Below are 21413 nucleotides of genomic sequence, written 5' to 3' on the forward strand. Positions count from 1 at the left end.
CAATATGAAGTATCTGGCATTTTTAAGTGGTAAAGTTAATTATATAATTCATTGGTGAAGTTAATTCTATAATTCATTTGTAAAAACTGATTTAGTAAACTAAAGGTTCACTTAAAAGAGAGACATTCATTTGACTTAAGTGTTGTGACAGAAGAATGCATTCTAGAAAACTGAAGATCACTAAATTTGGTAGCAGTAAAAACAGTATTTACCTCTTTTACATTAGCATCGTCAAACAGCACCCATTTGCAACTCTTGGTGTGAAAGGCAAAGGCACAGTAATGTCGGCTTGTGTAGCAAATCATTCCCACAAGAAAAAGTTCACTATTTTTGGCATTTTCATCTGTAACCCTATAGAAGAGCTGTAAAAATATTTAATATTTTTAAAGGCATGTAACACTTCCCTTGATTTCTAGGCCAACTACTGGCACTCCACCAAGACAATTAGAATTAAATATCTTGTTGCATTATTCAGCTTTTTTATTAATAATGATCTTTGCTCTTAATAGATCTACTTTAACTTTTTTTTTACATAGCTGTCAGGCCTATGCATCATGGTAATGCTCTGGATTAATTCTACAAATTTCAAATTGAATATGATATTCTTAAATTTTCAACCAGGAATTTATCTATATTCCTCTTTATACTTAGGTATAAGACCAACACTTCTGACAAGACTTTTTCCTCTCAGAAAAACTACATCAGGCAGCACATTATACAGAACGTTAGCCACAAATTTTGAAGTTAAATTGTGCTGATTTTTAAATACATATAATTACGTACACATATTTATATATGCATAGATTTCTATTTACATAAGATTTATATAAAATTAAATTATAGAATAAAGAATTAGCTTTAGGTCAGATACCCCAGGAAGATAAAGTTGTGTTGCCAGATTCCGCATAACCTCTTCCGTCAGGTCAGAGTGTTCTGAATCCCAGACTAAACCAATTGTCACAATTTCAGGGCAATTCATAAGAACACGACGAATTTTTATTTTTTGACCACAGTTACTCTAGAGAAAGGAAAAAAAGGGTGCGGTGACAAGGAAAACAAATATGTTAAAAGAAGCCTCTAAAGTTCCTTGTTGAGTTACTAGGCAAAACAAAACAACCCTCTGCAACTTACTCTAATTCTCAAATTGAATTATGATTTTTGTTTCTAACCATTTACAGGTAAAATTCTTCATCATCGCTTTTTGTTTTTAAAGTAAATACCATAAACACTGATGAAGGCTACAGTTAAACTTCTACATCCAATCATCACCCTAAAATAGAAATCTTTAAACACATGCAAGTCACTGTCATGATTTTGTAACCCATACCCAGGAAATTTAGGGTTATTTCTATACTTTCTTATGCCCTTTTTGATGATTCCCAGATTAATAGTATTGATAAAGCATAATTTGAAGAAGAGAAAGATGAAGCAGAATAAGCTAATGGAGACTTTTTTTGGTTGATAAAAGTACATTATTCCAATTAAAGACAATTTTATCAAGCTCTCAGTGTATATGAACAAAAGGTGCTTCATTCAAACAATACACACGTTCAGAATAATCAAAAGTACCTAGCTGTATATTTAACATGAAGTGAAAGTACAGGCCTAATAACTCAACTTTCTAACCAGTTACTTACACATCCAGTACAAAGTTTATCTGTAACTGTAGCAAAATAATTAAACTTAAAGGCAATCTTTCCCTAAGCTGGACTGCACTGAAGTGGCCATAAGGAATCCTGCTTTTAGAGGAATACTTCAACCTGATTTAACATACTCAACAGTTCTCCATTATATATTAACGAAAGTCACAGAACATCTTTGTTTACTTACAGGACACTTTCTGTAGTCATCAGCAGTATTTGCTGCCTGCAGCAATTCTGCAAACATTTCTGGCTTGAGACGCTCATGCCTCTCCATCATTCTTTCTACTTCATTACTGTAAAAAAATATAAGAAAGGAGTTTCACTGTTATTTTCCATTTAAGAATGAACAGATTTCTGCCAAGTCTCAACTAATCATTTGCATAACAGGAAAAGACAGAATCACAGAATAGTCTAGGTTGGAAGAGACCTCCAAGATCACCGAGTCCAACCTCTGACCTAACACTAACAAGTCCTCCCCTAAACCATATCCCTAAGCTCTACATCTAAATGTCTTTTAAAGACCTCCAGGGATGGTGACTCAACCACTTCCCTGGGCAGCCTATTCCAGTGACTAACAACCCGTTCAGTAAAGAAGTTCTTCCTAATATCCAACCTAGACACAGAGGTAAAACAGTAGCAATGTATACTTTTTTGTCAAACTCTCCCTACATCTTGTTTTTGAAATCCAAATGTTACTTTGGGACACTATCTCAAAAGAATTCACTGTTAACTTACAGCATTTTTCTGTCATATTACTGGGAGTGTATATATATACAAATTAGACAAATACAAGAATAAAACCCCTTACCACAGGGCCGTGGTAGAAATATAACGCACAAATTCCGTAAAAGGCAATGGGTCTGATGATGCTCCACAACTGCGGCATACACACTACAAAAATAAAGATCCTTTTGTTTTTACTTACTCATGACAACAGAAACCAAGTATTTGTTAAAGCAATCAAATAATAGTCTGACCTGTTCATACAGTGTCATAGCAAACTTCTGATGAGAAATACAGGATTTTGAAGTGCACATATCTGTGTCACTGTTTGGCACTAGGTGAAAATGAATCCTCTCAAGGATATTTTCCTAAAAAGAAACAAAAACAAACTGATGAAGTTGGAAGATATAAGCAATATTCCAGTTTAATACTGCAGCAACTATTCCTCTTGGCTCCAAACAGGCAACCTACAAGTTTAACATGTACTTAATTCTGTCCCTATTCACACTGAAGTGGATGGGAATTCTCTTCACTTAAAGGTTTTCAAACTTTAATATAACAAAAACAGCATTAAACAACAGTTAGCCAACTTCAACTCTCCTAGCATGTGTTCTCTTATGAAAGACGCGTATCTTCATGAAGAAATATTAAGACAATATTAACATAATTGAATGCAATGCTCGAAATTTGTTTTGGATCAGGCCTCAGTCTCAGTTGTTCTTCACACTTGCACATTTTCTCTACGTATTTTCTGATCATGTTTAGTGTTTGTGCCAACACAATGAGTACTGCTGAGAGAGGCCTGGAAAAAGCTTATAAATAGCACATGCCTTCTCCCATCCCCAGTCTTTTTAATGAAAAAGAAAAAAGGCACTATAATTGTCATTTGTTTGGCCCCTGTATCAGCACAGCCATTTTTTCTTTCGCCAAAAATATCAGAGGTAATGGGAGGAAGAAAATATAGGCAGATAATTCAGGTAGCAGATATTTTCAGGGGTCACAACACATTCTGCTTAGATGAAGAACTGATGAGATTCCCTTTCCTGACTGCAATTCATTAGCCTGTCTGCAAACACTCAAAATAACCACTTTAAGGAGTTCTTCATTGGATTTTCCTGTGTATCTGAAAATGCACCTGGCATGTAGGCATTCATTTGTTGGTAATTCCAGAGGTTGTTTAAAGATAAAAGTAATCAAAGCAGCAAACACATTTTCTGTACCTGTTATATTTTTTATTAGGGTGAACAATTTCAATCATTCAGAGGACAGACCTCCCAGAAAAGTTTCTTTACCACTGTCAATGTGATCTTGAGTCATCTTGTATGACCACAACAACCATTCACACTTTTCAAAGAGAGACTTCATAAAAGCAGCAAGTAACTGCAGCAAGAGTTGAGATCTTCAAATTTTTGTTCACTCTTGGATAAGATAATGGAAATCTCTTCTGCAGAGATGCCAGCAGTGAACTGGCTAGTTGAAATGGAACATCTTTCAACAGGTGTTGAGAGAACCCTTCTCTCCATCCAAAAACTTTTGGGAATGATTGAGAGTTCCTTATCCTCACTCACCTCCTGTAGCGATGATGTTTCACACACCTCTCTGTCTGAGACACAGAGTTAGGAAAGAAAGCATGGAGCAAATGCAAGATTACTCCATCTCACATTACTACTTACCGTGGGTGTCTCCATAAATTGACATAAACCAGATCAGCAGTATTATGCTACTTGTGTCCTACGTGTGAGTCTAAATTTACCAAAACAATAAGCCAGATTGGCATCCTTTCTATAAAGCTAACATAATCCTACTTGACTATTGTAAAGAATACTCACAAAGCATTCTGCTGCATCATCCATGAATCCAAGCTGGAAACGTTGTTCATCTTTAAAACTTTCTGCCAGGGCATGTCTCATATTATCCGATGGGAGTGCTTTTTCTCGACTGTGTTGAAATTGTGAAAATATTGCCTAGGAAGAAATATGGTTACTCAGCTTAATTAGCCACTTAACTATGCACTGCAGTTCTATTCAAACAGATCAGTTTTTATGCAGCACGCCCAAACAGCAAATATAAAAAACAAATATATGCAAATGACTACTTTCTCTTAAAGTTACTCAAGTTCCATGTTCTCACCATTACTTGTTCAATTATAAAAAGTTAAGCTACCAAATGGAACTCTGATTCAGTAGGAAAAAAACTCAAAGCATAAAAAATGCAAAAAGCAAGCCCTTCAACTCCCAAAAGCAACAAAAGACTTTGGTCTGTAATTATGCAGCTTTTTTAATTTGGCCACTGGAATAGTGATTCATGCTTAAGTATCTCATCTTTACAGATGGTATGTATTTCTTAGGGGCACAATGTAATTTCAGTTTAACATATATCACTTATTTAATAACACATTTACATTACTGCATCAGACAGGGTCATATCTTTATTAAAATGATGGATATGCAAAATAACTCCCATTATATAGAATGCTGAAAATCCTTGCTATAAGATCAACAATCTACTCAACCAGTGTATACAGTAAGACAAGAAAACGGGTCAAAATTTGTAGTTCCAGAACATGAAAATAAACTCCATTTGATTTTTTCTTCATTCCCCATAAGAGACTGTTGGCTATTAGTTTTATTTTTGGCAGATATACATGTAAGTGACCTCATTATTAAGCAAGTAAGGAAGGCTGATTTTAAAAGAACTGAACATTAAAAGCTATTAAGTGAATAAGAAAACATTTGCAGACATTTAAGGGTGTATTCCACTTTCAAAAATTCTCTGAAGTCAAACTTCTGAGAAAAAAAGATGAGAAAAAGTATATCGGGAGAAGTCATGTAAAACATAAATAAGGATATTCGTTCTTCACATAGGCCTCCTGGGTAAAAAAAATAAATCTGTTGTACAGAAGGCAAAGAAGTGACACACAAAGTTTCAGTGCTAATAAAGTAGCATTTTAAACATGATATATTCCAGTGTAAGTGCCTGTCAAATATTTAAAACTTCCCTCTCATGCCAAAAAGCATTTTAGCAGCCTCCATGTTCTAAATCCCATTCCAGCAGTACCCAGAAAAAATCATATTTAACACCAATATTTTCAAAAAAAGATTTGAACAGAGTAAAACAAAACTTAATGGCTTAGCTAGTAAACTTACTAGTTTACACCATAGGCTCAGAAGAAGTCATCAAACTTTAGAATAGCACTTATAGAGGGGGGGAAAAAGTTAAATTCCTTTTGCTAAGGTTAAAAAAATACAATAGACAAAACACTTTTTTATTTTTGAATAAGAAGGCTTAAAATAGCCCCAAACTATTAAAAAAAAACACAAGTTGCTGAAATGCATCCTCATCCAGCGCATACACCACATGAATATAAAAATGCCCCAGGTTCAGAACACAGAACAAACAGAATCACTCAACCAGTATCTCTAATAAGCCAAGAAAGCAAAACCAGTAGTGCACATAATGACTGAGGACAGATACTTCCAAATGAGTTAACTACAGTGGTGTTTCCGGTTCAATACCTAGGCTACTGGCCATACAGTTATAAAGAATGCATTTATGTCATTAAAACAATGACCGATTCAATTCTAACCAATTACAGAACAGGCAGCAATATGGCTTATCATTCTTGTTGGGAACTTACCAAAACAGAAAGACATGACAGTTCAAACAATGCAAAATATTCAGGTTTTGTAAGCCATTTACAAAAACGGCACAAGGAGATGCATTATGGGAGTAATCAAACCTTCAAGAGCAGATACTTGAAAGAATAAAGAAAATCACAAGTCCTAAATTGCAATAGCCTTACAGAGGAGCTAAAGCTAGTGTGTTGTTTTGGGAGATTACTTAAAGTGATGCAAAATCTATTTCATTTTGTACTGGAGCCCCAATAATTACAAAGGAAAAAGATATTAAGGTACAGCAGATGGCAAGTTTAGCTTAGAAAAAAGCAGCTGGTCTTCACAAATGCACCATTGGCGCAGACCAACTCATTACTTATGTTCATTTGCAACTTGATGTAAGTGATATCTTCATGTTTCCAAGCACCTTAAAACTGCTACAGTACTTTTTTACTATGCTTTTAGCAATGTGATTACTCACATAGAGAATGCAGTATACGTACATTCCAGAAATTGCCACCATTCAATCCCTCTGAGTTTCTGAAAGGCAGTTCCAATGCATCATTGAACAAGATGATATATGACCAGCACTTAATGTGTAATATGGGTCAAATCAAAAGGGATAGGCCACAAATCTTACTCTAGACTATCACATCAGATGTAAACACGAGTTCTCGTACACACAACACTAAAAGATTATATCTAAAGATTTTATCTAAAAACAGAGGTGTGCCAAGTTATGGTTTGGACTTCATGTAGTAATAAGACCAAGTGTCCAGCACACAGAAGAACATATAATATGCATGAAAACCCTGGTGAAAGAGGAAGCCCCATTTTTTTCTGTGGAGTAAAAAGCTTGTAAAAAGGTTGAGAAAAAGCCTCAGGAAGCTGGTTTGAATATGAGTAGTTGCATCAAAACCCACTTCATCTTGTTTGCTTTATACAAATGAACCATTTTAACCAAAGAAGTAAAATGACACCTTTTAGGAAAGTTATATTTGGGAAAAGAGTGACCAGTGTAGAGATCAGCTGTGCTACATCACAGTCATGATAAACACTAAATGGTTTGAAAAAACCGACACAGAACACATAGATTATACACCTCCTGAAAGACTAAATATCACTGCAAATACTTCTTGCCTCAAAATGTTTACTCAGTAACAAAGTTTGGTCTGTAAAACGCCCTGTGAATAAACTCTAACTGGAAACACCTGACAAATACTTGGCTTATCCCTGCCTACAATTTAGTATAGTCAAAAACCACTTCCTTGATGAATTTCATTTTTAAATAATGTTGACCCTTTCAGCTCTCTCCATACAAGTGATTCTTGGTTCTGTATATAACTATAAATAACTATAAAGAAACCCAAACCATCTCTGTTGTCAGTAAAAGTAGAAAGTGCATATTACTAAAAGACCAAGCAAACAAAACAAAAACTCCTATGCATTTTTCATTGGGAATTTTATCCCAATGGAACATGAGATACCATGTTTACTGTTCTTCCCTGGTAACTGAAGGCCGACAAATGCCATTGCAGTAGTAATAGCAAGAACCTAACAGAACTCATTTGTTTCTAGACTTCAGATGAGTTAGAAAACTGAAGTGCAAGTTCTGTGTGCTGGTTAAGACTTGCAGATCTGTCATACTTTTCCCATTCTAAAATGTTACCAGCATTCTTTAAATTTGTAGTACCTCTGCCTACCTTTCACTACCTACAAGCTAAACAATTCAGTTCTGTACAGTTACTGTCAACTACTGAGTAGAAAAAAATCCTGAAACCTTATCAGTCAGTAATGTTGTTATTGTATTAAAACACTGAAGGAAAGAACAAAAGCATTTGTATGTAGATAGAAAAAACAGATCTCTACAAGGTTTGCTAGAAATTTTCTATTAGGTTATACTGTCTTATAACAGACAACAGTTGTATGCTTAAGTAGACTGCAAATTTGTGTACTTAATATTTCTCCTGTAATAGAAGAAAATATTTGTTACAAACATCTGCTACAAATGTCATTAAATCTAAATTTTCTTTATACGTGTATGATTCAATCACAAGAATGAGACATTCTTATTAGACATATAAATGATAAGGACATAAAAATATCAGATCTCAGTAAAATTTTCTCCCTCATTTTTAAGACGTATAGGAAGAAATGCATAATGATTCGTTCTAAAAATTTTATTCATTATTTACCTTTAAAGCACAAAATATGCACGCATCTCCCTGGCACACATGTCCAGTTAAACCTCTCAAACTTCGTCGAAATATGTCAAGTTGCCATAAAACCTATAAAAGATGCACAGGAAATAAGTAATGTGTTTTGAAAGCTCTACATTTAATACAATAAGATGCACTAGATTTCCTTTTCTCTTCTTCCTTCTGATTTTACATAACATTTACAACACAAGCACCAAGACTGCTAAATGATGATCCTTTTCCATTAGCTTAGTAAATTGTGGAAGGTTTGCATTAACAACTCTTGTATAAAATGTAGATCTTATTTTTCAACTTTTGAAACAATGGCACTATACTTGATGTTGAAAATGCTGAAATGCTCTTTAGGAAACAAGGAGTAAGCTTAACTGTGTACAAAGAGTGCAGTAGTGTATTTTATGGCTTTACATAAGAGGAAAAAAGTTATGGGGTCTCATTTTTTCTCTCTCCCTCTTCTGTGATTTCCTTCAAATAAAAGAGATGGAGACATGGAAACTGAATTGCTAGGTAAAATGTGAACAGCATTTCATTTTGCTCTCTTACTAAAAACTATCACTGAAATACATTTGTTTTTCTAAAGATCAAGAAAATCCACTGGTGCTTTATCAGTTGCAAGTTTCTACCTTTTATTTGTGTAGCTAATGTATATAAAGGTAACGTCAATTTAGTTGCACTATACTGCTTTCAGTATCTACTGTCTTAGTTGCACAATCAGTGCAGTAATTCACTAAGTTGCCATAAAAAATAAATGCATAAAAATGTGTTCTTGAGACACTGTAACACAACAGTTGCAAATCCAAAAGAAAAATTTCTATCTATAAATATAAATGCTAAAATGAATTAAGATATTTTTGAAAAGGAATGTTAGAACCTCAGTTCTGAAGGTTGAACAAAGGAGAGAAAAGAAAGGAACACATTCCTCCTTTTAAAAGGACAGTCACCAATCACCACCCACCATGTGATAAACAGCAGTATGTTGTAAAATACTAGGACTGTCTGAAAGCATAACTAAAAATGACTTAGGGTTTAATTTCAGGGCACCCTAGGGGAAACTACCAAAACTAAAGAAGAATATAGGTCATGCTGTTCTCATTAAATCCAACACAGCAAACTCATTTTCCAGAGCCTATTGTACGTTTTTGTTTTAAACCTGTTTAGATACCATATTTATATGGCATGTACATATCTCACCTCCTGTGTTCATATCTATGCCATTTTTAAGACTTATTTTTGTTGTTGGATGGCTTTTTTTTTCACCTTTTTTTAAGGTAAATCTGTGCATCTATTAAGACCTCTGCCAGTTTGGCAAATAATTCTGTACAATTTCCAAACAACCAGGGCCAAAATCTAAGCATTACAACAAAATATACTCTTATACCCTCTATTTGCACCTTTTTTTTTAAAAAAAAAAAAAAAAACTTTTGCTTGTTTGATTTAAAAAGACCTAAAACTGAACTACTGCTAGTATTCCAACTCGCAGACAACCTGGAAAGGATAGCTCTGTTCTGTCACAGAATTAATTATATCCCCATATTCTCTGTCACAAATAGGCTTGTAAAAGACCAACTTCTATCATGGTAACATCACTGTACTATTAAACTATACATAAGAGATCTAAACAGGCAATGCTTTTTTCAGTTAAAGTTCACAGAACAGTACCTAGGCAATACTTGCAAGAATTTGACCTGTAACATATGCATATAGAGTAAAAAGATAAGTCATATTTCTTTGGTATCAATTGTATCTCCTGCTCTGCTAATTCCATAAGGCATTCCTACAATTAGAACCAAAGCTTTCAACTGCATGTGCATCTTCTGATATGCCCCAGTAACACAATTTTATGTACTAATTCTGAGAAAACAATATTTCAGTAAAAATAGTATCCTATTCAATGCATGTAGTAGTACTGGCTGCTGCACATTTAAAAAAAAGTAAGGTTAGTAGGTAATAAAAACACAATGTTTAACAAATATTGGTTTTAAAATTCAAAAACTAAGTTTTAAAGTTATGAGTAATAAGCACCCAAATATGAAAAGAAAGTTTTACTGTTATTCTTAATGCATGCAAACAATATAACATGCTGTCTCTTTTGGCAGAATTAAATATTTAACATTCACAATCAATTCATTAAAATCAAATTCTAAATAAAATTATTTCCACCATTGTCTTTTTTCTGTGATAGTCACCTTTTATGGGAAAGTCAATTCCAGAAAGCCATAATATTCTGTCTCAATTAGCATTATTAAAAATTTTAATAAATTGAGAACTGAATTTAACACCACTGGAAAACACGGTGTATTTTTCTGTAAAATGCACATACTGCAATACAAATAATAAAAACATAATTTCCAAGAGAACCCTTTCCCTGCTATGATTATCTAAGCTGCAACAAAACGAGAACTACTTAATAAATCAAAAGTTTTTCTTACCTGAACAGCACTATTTAGAAAGCAGCTGTTTTGTCCTGGTTCATTTAATAAACCTTTTGTCGGGGCCAGGGACAATATACTTCCAGGCTGATAAACTTTTCCAAGGTTACCCCCAGGTTTCCTTAAAAATTTCACCCATGCCATTATTTTCCAGAGTTTATAATTGCACTATTTACACTTAAATATTTAAGGATATGATGGGTGCAAGGCAAAGAAGAAGGTCCTAAGAGAATCGCTGTAAAGTCATGACATTCCATTCAATCCTGTGTAACAGTAACCATTCAGGGGTTTAAGTCCTTATTCCAGGAGCAGCTGTCAGCAATCTATCAGGATCAGTCTGTCAGTTAAAATATAACCACACAAAAGTTTTCAACTGAAACTTTCAAAAAAAAAAAACAACACACCATATGTTGTCCAGTTAAGGTTAAAATTCATTAATGTTAAAATACATAAAAGTTATAAGAATAAAAGTTCTTATTAAGCAAGTTGCACAGTAATTGACTTCTTCTTCCAGGGATATCAATAAAGTATTACTATAAATCATGAGTTGTATTATATCATGAGTTTATATATATCACAGAAATGGAAAACTCTTGATTGGCGTTATACTCCTGTTTTCTGACTTGACAGGCATTATATTCCTCTTCTCTGACTTTCATCCATCTTTTTACTTTTAATTGTGACACACAAAATATGTTCCAGTTTAGAAGACTCCATATTTATCTCATTCTCTTCCAAGTGAATCTGAAATAGTAAAAGGATAATATAAAAACAGATTTTTCAAAAATGTTAAAGATCCAAATAAATAAATAGACAAATAAGATGGCTGTAACAACCGCTTAATATACAGGCAGATGCAATAATCAGGGAAGAAAAGAAGAAAATTTCCACCCCATAGTTTTCTCAAGACAGAAAATTAATTTTGTCTGTCATAATCAGTTATTTTCTAGTTTACTATACACCTCTAGAGACCACGTTAAAGTTTGGATTCTGCTAACAATATGTAGCACGGCTTGTAAAAACAACACATGACATGTTATTCTAACTTTGAATCTCAAAGCCTAATTAAAAAATTACCAAGAAATAAATATTTTTATTCTACACTTGAAAACCTAAGATGTTTTCGATTTCAGTATCCCAACAAATCACATGAACATATGCCTATCTTTTAAGAGTCTGAAGATGTTATATATGGATTCTCAGCTTTCAAAGTTTTGTACTACTTAGTAAACGCTACAAAAATATATCATTAATCTAGTTGCATTCTTAAAGCATCTAGAGAAACACAGCTAGAAGCAGAGCACGAATGTTTCAATAGCAATCCTAGACCAGTGACTGCCCCAATAACCAACTCCAAGATTCTCCAGTTCCAACAGTAAGAGTCTCTCCTTGCTGAAGGCACGTATTTCCAGTTAAATGACTCATCGTCCAGAACACCATCAAAGGCACATTTAAAGCCCATACAGTGATCCTCTCAGAACAATGGGTTATCCAATCAGTTTGGCATTATTACAACATCCGCATACGTACTTAAAGTAATAGCACAGAACAGAATAAACTTGAATGAACCAAAGCAATTATGACTACATATTTGGGAAATGGGAAAACAAGAAAAAAAAAAAAAGGTGAAATATGGGCCTTCCACATCACAGACAACCTATTCATCTTAAATTTTACAAGCATGCAAGATACTAAAGATGTATCAGGGTACACCAAAACTGGCAGCTTTCTCACTATAATTTTTTCCACTATGAAATCTTTTTCAGAAAGGTGATCAATTAAAAAAAAAAAAAAAAGCAGTCCAACTACAACAGATAACCTGGAAGATAACTTTGCCCAGCTCAGAGCTACCACCAACACGTTCACATTAAGCAATTCTACTGCTCTCAAATATTGTATAGCTGGAACACCACAGAAACATACCACATGACTTTCAAACATAATTACAGGAAGACTTGCACCCCTAAAACCCCTCAGTAAACAGAAGCATTTATACTTGCTTGTATTGTTAAAAATCAATAACTGGAACATAACCAAAAGTCCCTTTTGCCCAGTGCATAATCAGATGTTTTCTGTTTGTTTACTGATGTTACTGCATCTCACCCGTAAGTAATTTGATTTAATAATACTGGAAATAGTAAGTGTGATTTGTGACAGCACTGAGCAAAGAATCTGAAATCTAACTGGAAACTGACCTTGACAGACTATCATGCGATTGTGTTCTTTATGTTCACTTCAATAAACCCAGAAAGGGAAAAAAGAAAAAAGATGCAGTGGGTAACTGTAAACACATATTAGTTTAAGATCTTATTAGAACTTAAAATTTGAAGTTGATACTCCCTTTAATTTAATTTCCATGTGAAAGTCAAAGTTAAAGTGCTCCATAGCATAACAACTATCCTTCTGCAAAGGAGCAAACAGGGACAGAGGTGAAGGTAAGAAAGGGTAAAATGAAGCTTAATACAGAAGATTAAAGATTGTCTCAAGTCAGGTATGCAGAGGTGGTAACAGATCCACACAGTGCAAGTGAAAGAAAAATATTTTTAACAAATATTTTCATTAAAGTATCGCTGCAGTATATAAATAGAAAATAATGAATAAAGAGGAGCTAAGAAAAAGTGTATAACTGGTTATATATATATACACCCCCACACATATATAATACATATATATATATATATACACTAGGAGACAGTATTTTGTATCAAAAACACCTAATAATAGAAAATATTATATATATAAATATATATATATATATATATACACACATTAGGAGCCAGTATCTTGTTTCAAAAACACCTAGTAATAGAAAGCATCGTTTTGATCAAAGTCTCCTGCCATCACGTGGAACTATAATTTTTAATCTCTAAAAATAATAATCTAGATATAACTATGAATTAAAAAACATGACAAAAGTCTTACACATTCAACTCTTTCAACTGTTAAAATACTTTCTGCTGATTTCTGAATTAGTACTCCTATACCTATGCTGAAAAACTGACCTACTACATTTTTGTCACGGGGAAGCTTCTTGAGTCCCCATTTTCCTGGCGATACAGAGTTCTCAATTTAACTTTACATCATTTCCCACAAGGAAAAGATTATACAGTTTTCTCCACCTTCCTGCTGTTGCCCCGGCAGACAAAGCTAAGCGTAAGATGGATGATTTTTGGTAACCAGCAGTATCAAAACAGGTACATTGAAGAGGAAAAAATAAAATGGAAAGAGTGGATCAGGAACAGCATGGATGGCCTGCAGCAGCCACGAAGGAATTGAGCATTTGCACTCCACCACATACCTGAAACATCCCCCGCTGAGTTGCTACCTTTGACACATGGGTGCAACATGATAAACACAGGTCTGACCCAGAAGCACCAGACTTGCTGTCAGGGTCACCCAGCCTAAAGTGCCCTACTTAATACACCTCACATCTCCAGAGCTGCTCCAACAGTGGGACTCCACCACCACTGCTGATTCAGCTAGCCTGTCCTCTGCTGTCTGCATTTCTGTCTAAGTAGCATTCAGCCTAGAGCAGCTGAGTAATGTGGGAGGGACTAGATGGAAAGTAAGGTAGGCTATACATTAGTGCTAGAACATACAAGTTATATGCAAGAATAAATGTTTCTAGTATCTAAATTACAGGTGAAAATAGATCTTATGTATTCAATTACAAATGCATTGAGGAGCGGTCTGTGAAGTTGGACTACAGTTGGTTAATTAAAGAAAACCAAGAACAGACAAGAATCACAGGATTCATCTCAGGCCAAAAAAAAAAGTAAGTGAACACTTGCTCCATAAGTAAGTTATTTCCTCATCTGAAGAAAAGCCTAATGATATACCCAAAGTCACGTTAAGTTTGGGAAACATATGTGTTGTTCTTTTTAAATGCAAAAGTGAGATAGGATTCTGTTTCACCCAGGTAGTAGCTAAAACAGACAGATGAAAAATGTAACATACTTAAAGAAATTTTACCTCTGTCAAGTTAGCTTCCAGCCCTGGGACTTACATTGATCAATAAGGGCAGAAGAGCTTCCATCAATGTTTGTTTCTTAGCATATTTCAAAAACAATTTCACCATGCTTCTGAACAAGAGATTTATGCATCAATATGGAACTGGAGCAAAGGAACACAACTCTGAATTTAAACTAGTCTATACTTTAACTGATAAGAAATACACACATTGTTTGGAAACAAAGTTCTTTCAGAACAATTCAGATAAGAAGCATTCATTCACTAATATTGTCAGTAAACTCATTTTGTTTTACATTTCATGGGTGTCCTAAGACAAACAGTGCATGCAATGAGTGAGCATTTAGGTGTTGGGATAGGTTTCAGAAAAATTGTGATTCACTGCAGGAATTTCATAAAAATGGTTCTCTGCTAGCTCTCTGTTAATATCGTATCACATTAAGATGCTTCCTGTTTAATTTCACATCCACAAAGCTGTAAATACAAAGTATTTCAGCTATCATGCCAAGTAAGTGCACACAAACCTATTTATGATAAATAAAATGATATTTTGCAGAAGACATTCACTGCATGGTTTTCATATGCAGGCCAGATATCCATTTACCAGAGCACTGTGGTATTATAGTCATATGGCCTCTATTAAGAGCCCACAACATCAGTACACCTTTTCTAGAAAATTTTAATACAACACAAGAAGAATCAGAAGTGAATCCTTTAAAGTTATCCTTATGCAGCCTTCTAAAATAACTCTCTATAAACACATTCTTTAAACTGCATATGTCAAACTAAACATCCCCCAGCAATTCAAGCATAAATCAATTTTAAAAGAAAAAAAAATAGAACGGTATATCAAATATATCAAAAAAAAATCTGCAATTCCACTAGGACTTTGCACCAAATTGGCACCGGAGTCCCTTTGTTTTATTAACTGCTGTCCTTCTCCCCAAAAGTTGTCACATAAAACAACGAACCGAAAGTAGGTGTTAAATAATCCTATCTCAAGCCAGTTCTCTGGTCAATATGACCAACCAGTCATACTCTGGAGTTGGAAATTCCACCAGCCTCTCTTCCTCCACTACCACCCTGTATCAAGTACACCGCATCACTTCTTATTCACTAGCAAGGGGGGCACTGTAGAAGAGCCTTCCAGCTGTGCCATGAGCAATGTGATTAACATCTGGCACGTATTTGCTGTTACATCCTCTCCCTAAGGAGAGGAAAGTTTATAGCAGCATCTTGTATTGAAATTTATGTTGTACAAATGTCTCCTAGCTTCTTTAACAGAAGAAAAAAAAAGCTAGGATCAAACAAAGCTATTATAGAGGATGCTGGCAAGGACACATGCTCTTTAGTCACAGCAAACTTAGCTTGATTTGGACCATCCACCAGGAGCATTATTCCTCTGCCAACTAGGCTGCTCTCGCTGGAAGCTGTTCCATAAACCAGAGAAGTGATGCTGCTGATCAGCCATGGCTCCTTCCCCAGCCCAGGAGGTTTAGATAAGCATTTTGATGACTGGGACACAGACCACTGACTCCTTTCATCTAAATTCAATGTTCTCCAGGACTGTAATTAGGAGTTGAAGACGGTCCTTACACATCTGTGGCAAGCCAGTGTCACTAAGAGCACCAAAGCATTTATTACCCACTGGGGTTTTGAAGTTCTTCATTAAGTTCCTGGCTTGACAAAGGTGTGGGTGACTGATGATTGATCATAATTTGTCCAAACCACACAGAGTCTTCAAGAGCAGATATTTCATGCAGAGTTAAATGACACGCTATGGAAGAATCACCTGGGAATTAAAGAAATATTCTTGCCTTTCAGACTAAAGCAATCAGTTTTGGATGACTGTTCTCTACCAAAGCTGCTAAACAAAGGCTATGAACTTTTAAAGCAACAGCTATTTATCAGCTTATACTCTTCTACCTTGCCTAATTTTAGCAACTGTTCTTTGGTCATTAACGATCTCACCAAGCACCAGGCTACCCTTAGCCATACAGTCATACAGGAGAAAATATATATATGCCTGTCACAAATTTTGCACGCTTACCTTTATAGCTTCCAGAACAACAAATGCACTACCCTGCATGTTATCACCAGTTTTGTAGGTACACCCTAGGAATTAAGTAACTGTGGCTTGCAGTCTTCTCAATGGAGGGAATCATACTATTAAATTAGCTTAGAAAATGGTACAATTACTATTTTACATAAACCACTTTGTACAAGTACATTTGTGTTTAGGCATCATTGCTATGCATTCAGTTAAAACCAGCAAGATAAACAGTTGGGTCTATGATCACTGGAGCTACCAGCCTGGCTCCTGGCAGCTGTCTAATAGCTGAACAAGCTCTCAGTTTTCTCCCTAGCCAGGCAGCAGAGTTGGTAGATACCCAATATCTCCTTACGTCGTCTTTCTCTTCCAGCCAGCAGCCTATTGCCATGCACTCTGGAAGTACATCATCATCGTTAAGACTATATCCCTTCTGTCAAATTGGGTGGAAACCTGCCAGTAGGTTCAAAAGTTGTTGACTGTGTATGAAATTTGGCTGAAGAATAGTTATTTGCATCATCTCAACCTCATTTTGCAATGCATCCCAGCACGTTGCATAGATGAGTAATGACAAACCTTCCTGGTGCCCAGCACTAAGGTTACTTTCAAGTAACTCAGCTTTCTGCTTCTGCTTGCAGCTCACACCTCTGTGCTGAGCTTGGCAACTGACCCAACGGTCTGACAACTCTGGTATATCAATTTCTAAACTGACATATGTCACAACTTAGGAATTTATTTGGATGGAAGAGTGACTAAACATATTGAAAAGAAGCAAACTTATGATGGGAAACCATCAGTTTTCTGTAGTGAGAACAGCACTGTTCAGACTGTGGTTGCTTTTTTCTCCCACCAGAATGAAATCCATCAAAAGTCTAACAACTTACAACAGCAAAAAATTGAGTACTTTGAGTGTTTTCTGCAGTTTTAAAGCTTGTCATTTAAAATTGCCAACAGACCAAAAATCTTGATTTCTATTGTGATGATACTGGAGGACACCATCTGTTTTCCCCCCCAACACACAGACTTTTGGAAAAAAAAAAATCAGTTATGTTGCTTAAGAAAAAGAGTATAAAAAGACAGAAATTTGGAATGAATAAACTCTTATATCCCTCCAAATGTGACTAACTCATTTTTTTGGTCACTGGACCAATCCTGTCCCATTTCACCTTTAATACTGTGCTGAACTGTCTATATCAACAGATCTCCTTTACCATAACATACACCATAACATACAGCTAATGCTGTTAGTAGTCCTCAGCCTGTTTTCAAAGGACACTATTTGCAAGAACTGAAGTTTTCAGTATTTGAAACATCAGACAGGCAAAAACCCTTCATTAACAGCACATATTTGCAACACAAACAACACTCTAGAAATCCTTCTAACCATCCTCTAAAGAAATTAAAACCAGACTTTTTTTTTTTCCTATTTTAAAGATCTCTATTGTCTATTTTCCAGTCCATTTAGCTATCCCTCACATGCCACATCACTGCTCCTGCATGTCATACTCCTTTGTATCCTTTCAAGATGGGAGAACCAGAAGTATAGATGCTATCGCAGATGGCTTCTCTAAAAGGATACAGTTTTTTCTTTAAGCTGTTCCAATCAAAACTTTCCTGTTTGCATCTAAAAGAAAACAACAGTTTCATGGTTCAGCATTTCTGGGTTGTTACAACTAGGAACCAACTTTACTCAGAGTTCCCATTGTGGCTGTTTCTAAAGATCTGAAAGAATACAGATTCCCAACATACGACACGAGTCAACATTTACAGTGAATCATCATGCACAGGAAATCTTAGACCGATGAATTCAGATGAAGCAGCAGAATAGAAGCAGTAGGAAAGAGAAGGCAGCAAAAAGTCTCAGCTCTAAGAATTTTGGAACCCAAATGCCCTAGAGCAGCAAGTTACCTCTGAGTTCTCACACGAGCCCTTCTCCCTACTGAATTCAAGTATCAGCATACATTAAATACAAGAGCGGTCAAGATGATCTCAAATCAATCTGAACATGATGAAAACTCAGGAGTACTACTCCTGACTGTCCTCATAAACACTGTGAAAAATATTATTAAACAAAATTACATATATTTTTGTTTCTCCCTCTTCCCAATCTTTTATGATGTGTTTTCCTCACAGATTACCATGTACTCCCTGAACCTCAGAAAGATAGAAAGTATCTTTACAAGGTATCTTGGAAAGGTTTGTTACCCTTACTGGGTTACAAACTGTAACTTTGCCTCTCAGATTTTGGAGTAAATGCTTGATAATTAATAGAAATGCAAAACACCAGGTTTTTGTTTCTTCCCCAAAAGCTTTCTGATTTTTTAAGCCACCAGGAAAAACTAAGTAACTGAATTACAAGGAAAGGTAATATGAGTATTATTTTTAAGCCCACACATATTTAATGGACTTGATAAAAAAGAACATTTGAAACGTTTACATTTCACACATACAAGTCTACACAAACCTATCTAAAACCCTTTTTCACATCTGTAACTCCGACCCAGTCCATCTCCCCGCTACACCCTCAGCACATCATCATTTAACCTGGCCCTGCCAAAATCCAACTTGTTTCTGCTTACACCTAGAAAACATTTCTGAAGAACTCCTTGAAAGTGTTCCACTCTTATCCCCATGCCCATCAAGTGACCGTTTTACTGCACCCAGAGCCATCAGCTGAGGAACACCAACAAGCATCGCAACCAAGACTGTGGAAAGCAACGTAACTGAAAGGCAATAGCACTGATGCTGTCCCTGAAGTCTTGTGGGTCTCACACCCAAACAGTTCTGCCAGTAGTACATCATGCACACTGTGTGACTGGAAAATATTCTGCACTATCAAGTTTTGATATGAAAATCAAGCACATTTTAGGTGTTTTTATCGTCAGCATCCCCCTGTTCCAGAATAAGAACTTTTTACTGAAGTAATTTGATCTTTAAAGGAAAAAAACTGTAAAGACATCTTACATTGCAACAATGCTAAGGAAAGAGAACATCGTTTGTTATTTATTTAGACTAATTTCTATTCAGATTGTAACATGAGCTCTCCCTGCTTTGAGAGCCAAAGTCACCACTCTCACCGGAGCAGGACGGGATGACCACAGCAGCCGCAGGTGCGAGGGGGAAGGAGACGCACACACACCAACAGTTAGGTAAAACACTACTCACATGACTAAGTTTCTGCTCTTAAAATAATCCTAGCAACTTCAAAGTCAAGCAGGAGGATTTTTTTTATTTTTTTTTTTTGCGTGCGCAGAATAAAGGATTAAGCAGAGACATGCAAAACCCGTACTTATTTTGGGAAGGGAAAAAACTAGACGCGTTTCCTCAACAGCTTCTCCTCAATATATTTGCATCGAGAAATCACAGCGAGGGACAGGCTGGGGCTCGTACGGGTTCCCGAGCGGTTTGCACGGGGTACCTGCCGGCTGGGACCCGATCCCACTCGGAGCAGCCCCACACCACCTGTGCTGGCATTTCCTGTTCCCAACAGCCTTCGAAAACACTCCCTAAAACCCCGCCGACGGGCAACGTGACTCCGGCGTTAAACATTAACCCCGCGCTCCGGCTCTGCCCGAGCCAGCAGCCCGGCACGGAGCCCCCCCGGCTCCCCCAGCCCACCACACCAGCGCCCAGCCTCGCTCAGCCCCGGCCCCGGCCGCTTCAGCCCGGTCGCTGAGGGGGGCGCGCGGCGCCCTGAGGCGCCGCCGTTACCCCCCAACGGCTGGGCGCGCGCCCCGGCCCCCGACGCGGCGGCGGGGGAACGAACGGCCCGCGGGGGTCCCCACCCCGCCGCTGCCCCCTCTGCGTGGGGACGGGGGAAAGCCGCCTCCCTGTCCCCAGCCCCAAGCCGCGGCGCCCCCGCCTCGCCTCGCCTCACCTCCCAGCCCCGCAGCTCCTCTCTCGCCCCCTCCCGGCGGGCGACTCCAGGCGCGGCCCCGCCCTCGCTGTAACTTTTCCTCCCTCCTCCTCCGTCTACGCCGGGTCTCGCGCTCGCTCCTCCTCCGCGCCTGCGCGCTGCGCGAGCCGCCGTTTGTACCCCCCCTCCCCGCCCCACCGGGGCGCGAGGCCGGCCGTTGGGCGGGTGCCAACGGTCTGCGCGCGGCGTGGCCCCGGCCGTTAACGCCCCTCAGGCGGGCAGCTGAGGGCAGGGGGAGCTGAGGCGAGATTGGTGCTGAGGGCGCCGTTACAGCCCCCTCGGGAGGAGCCCCGAGGTAACCGGCTGGTCGCAGGCAGGAGGCCGGTGTTGGGGCTGCTCCAAACCGCTGGGCTTGGGAGTTAATCGCCTGGTAAAACGGACGGGGCAGCGGGTGTTTTTCCAGCAATTGTTTGTCAGGGCGGGCTGCGGGATGCCTGTCAGCACGTTTTGGCGCTACGCGAGGTGCCCGTGAAGTTACACAGGCACGGGGGTGTCGCTGGGATGAGGGCGGCTTTGATGACAGACCCCAAGCAAGTGTACACATATCCCAAAGCTGCATTGCGTTTCAGTTCCACAGAGCCCAGAAAGATCCTACTTAGTATCACCTAAAGATATGCCCTGGGGTCATCGCCCCAAAGTCATGTTCCCTATTATTTTTATTTGGTCTATTATATTGTGGAGGGAGGAGTGTTTCCTTTCGTTATTTGCAAAAGGAATTGTATGTTGATGAATACTCCTGTTTCTAGTTGCTCAAGTACCTTAAGTAGTTTGCTGTTTTTATCATTTTCTTGGATAAACATGTAGATTTCATTAACACATTTCACTTCTAGGCTAGTAAGGAAAATATAAGTGT

At 37.3% G+C, this 21413-nt stretch overlaps 1 protein-coding gene across 2 annotated transcripts in view; it reads right to left on the reverse strand.

Annotated features, from left to right (window-relative positions):
- Positions 1-20589, reverse strand: part of USP53 (ubiquitin specific peptidase 53) — a 38453-nt gene extending 17864 nt beyond the window's left edge. Inside the window, exons 1-9 of one of the 2 annotated variants that reach the window (XM_035325760.1) lie at positions 20522-20589; positions 10626-11369; positions 8176-8268; positions 4196-4330; positions 2621-2734; positions 2452-2534; positions 1831-1936; positions 872-1018; positions 213-362 (exon numbers count right to left, since the gene is read on the reverse strand). In XM_035325760.1, the coding sequence (XP_035181651.1) occupies positions 213-362; positions 872-1018; positions 1831-1936; positions 2452-2534; positions 2621-2734; positions 4196-4330; positions 8176-8268; positions 10626-10769 (972 nt within the window). In that variant the 5' untranslated portion in view covers positions 10770-11369; positions 20522-20589. Of the gene's footprint in view, positions 1-212; positions 363-871; positions 1019-1830; positions 1937-2451; positions 2535-2620; positions 2735-4195; positions 4331-8175; positions 8269-10625; positions 11370-13704; positions 13882-20521 lie in introns of those variants that run through there. The other variant, XM_035325761.1, reaches the window with a different exon arrangement.
- Positions 20590-21413: the final 824 nt, after the last annotated feature.

The sequence above is a fragment of the Oxyura jamaicensis genome, chromosome 4 (genome assembly GCF_011077185.1).
Source record: "Oxyura jamaicensis isolate SHBP4307 breed ruddy duck chromosome 4, BPBGC_Ojam_1.0, whole genome shotgun sequence".
Classification (NCBI taxonomy): Eukaryota; Metazoa; Chordata; class Aves; order Anseriformes; family Anatidae; genus Oxyura; species Oxyura jamaicensis.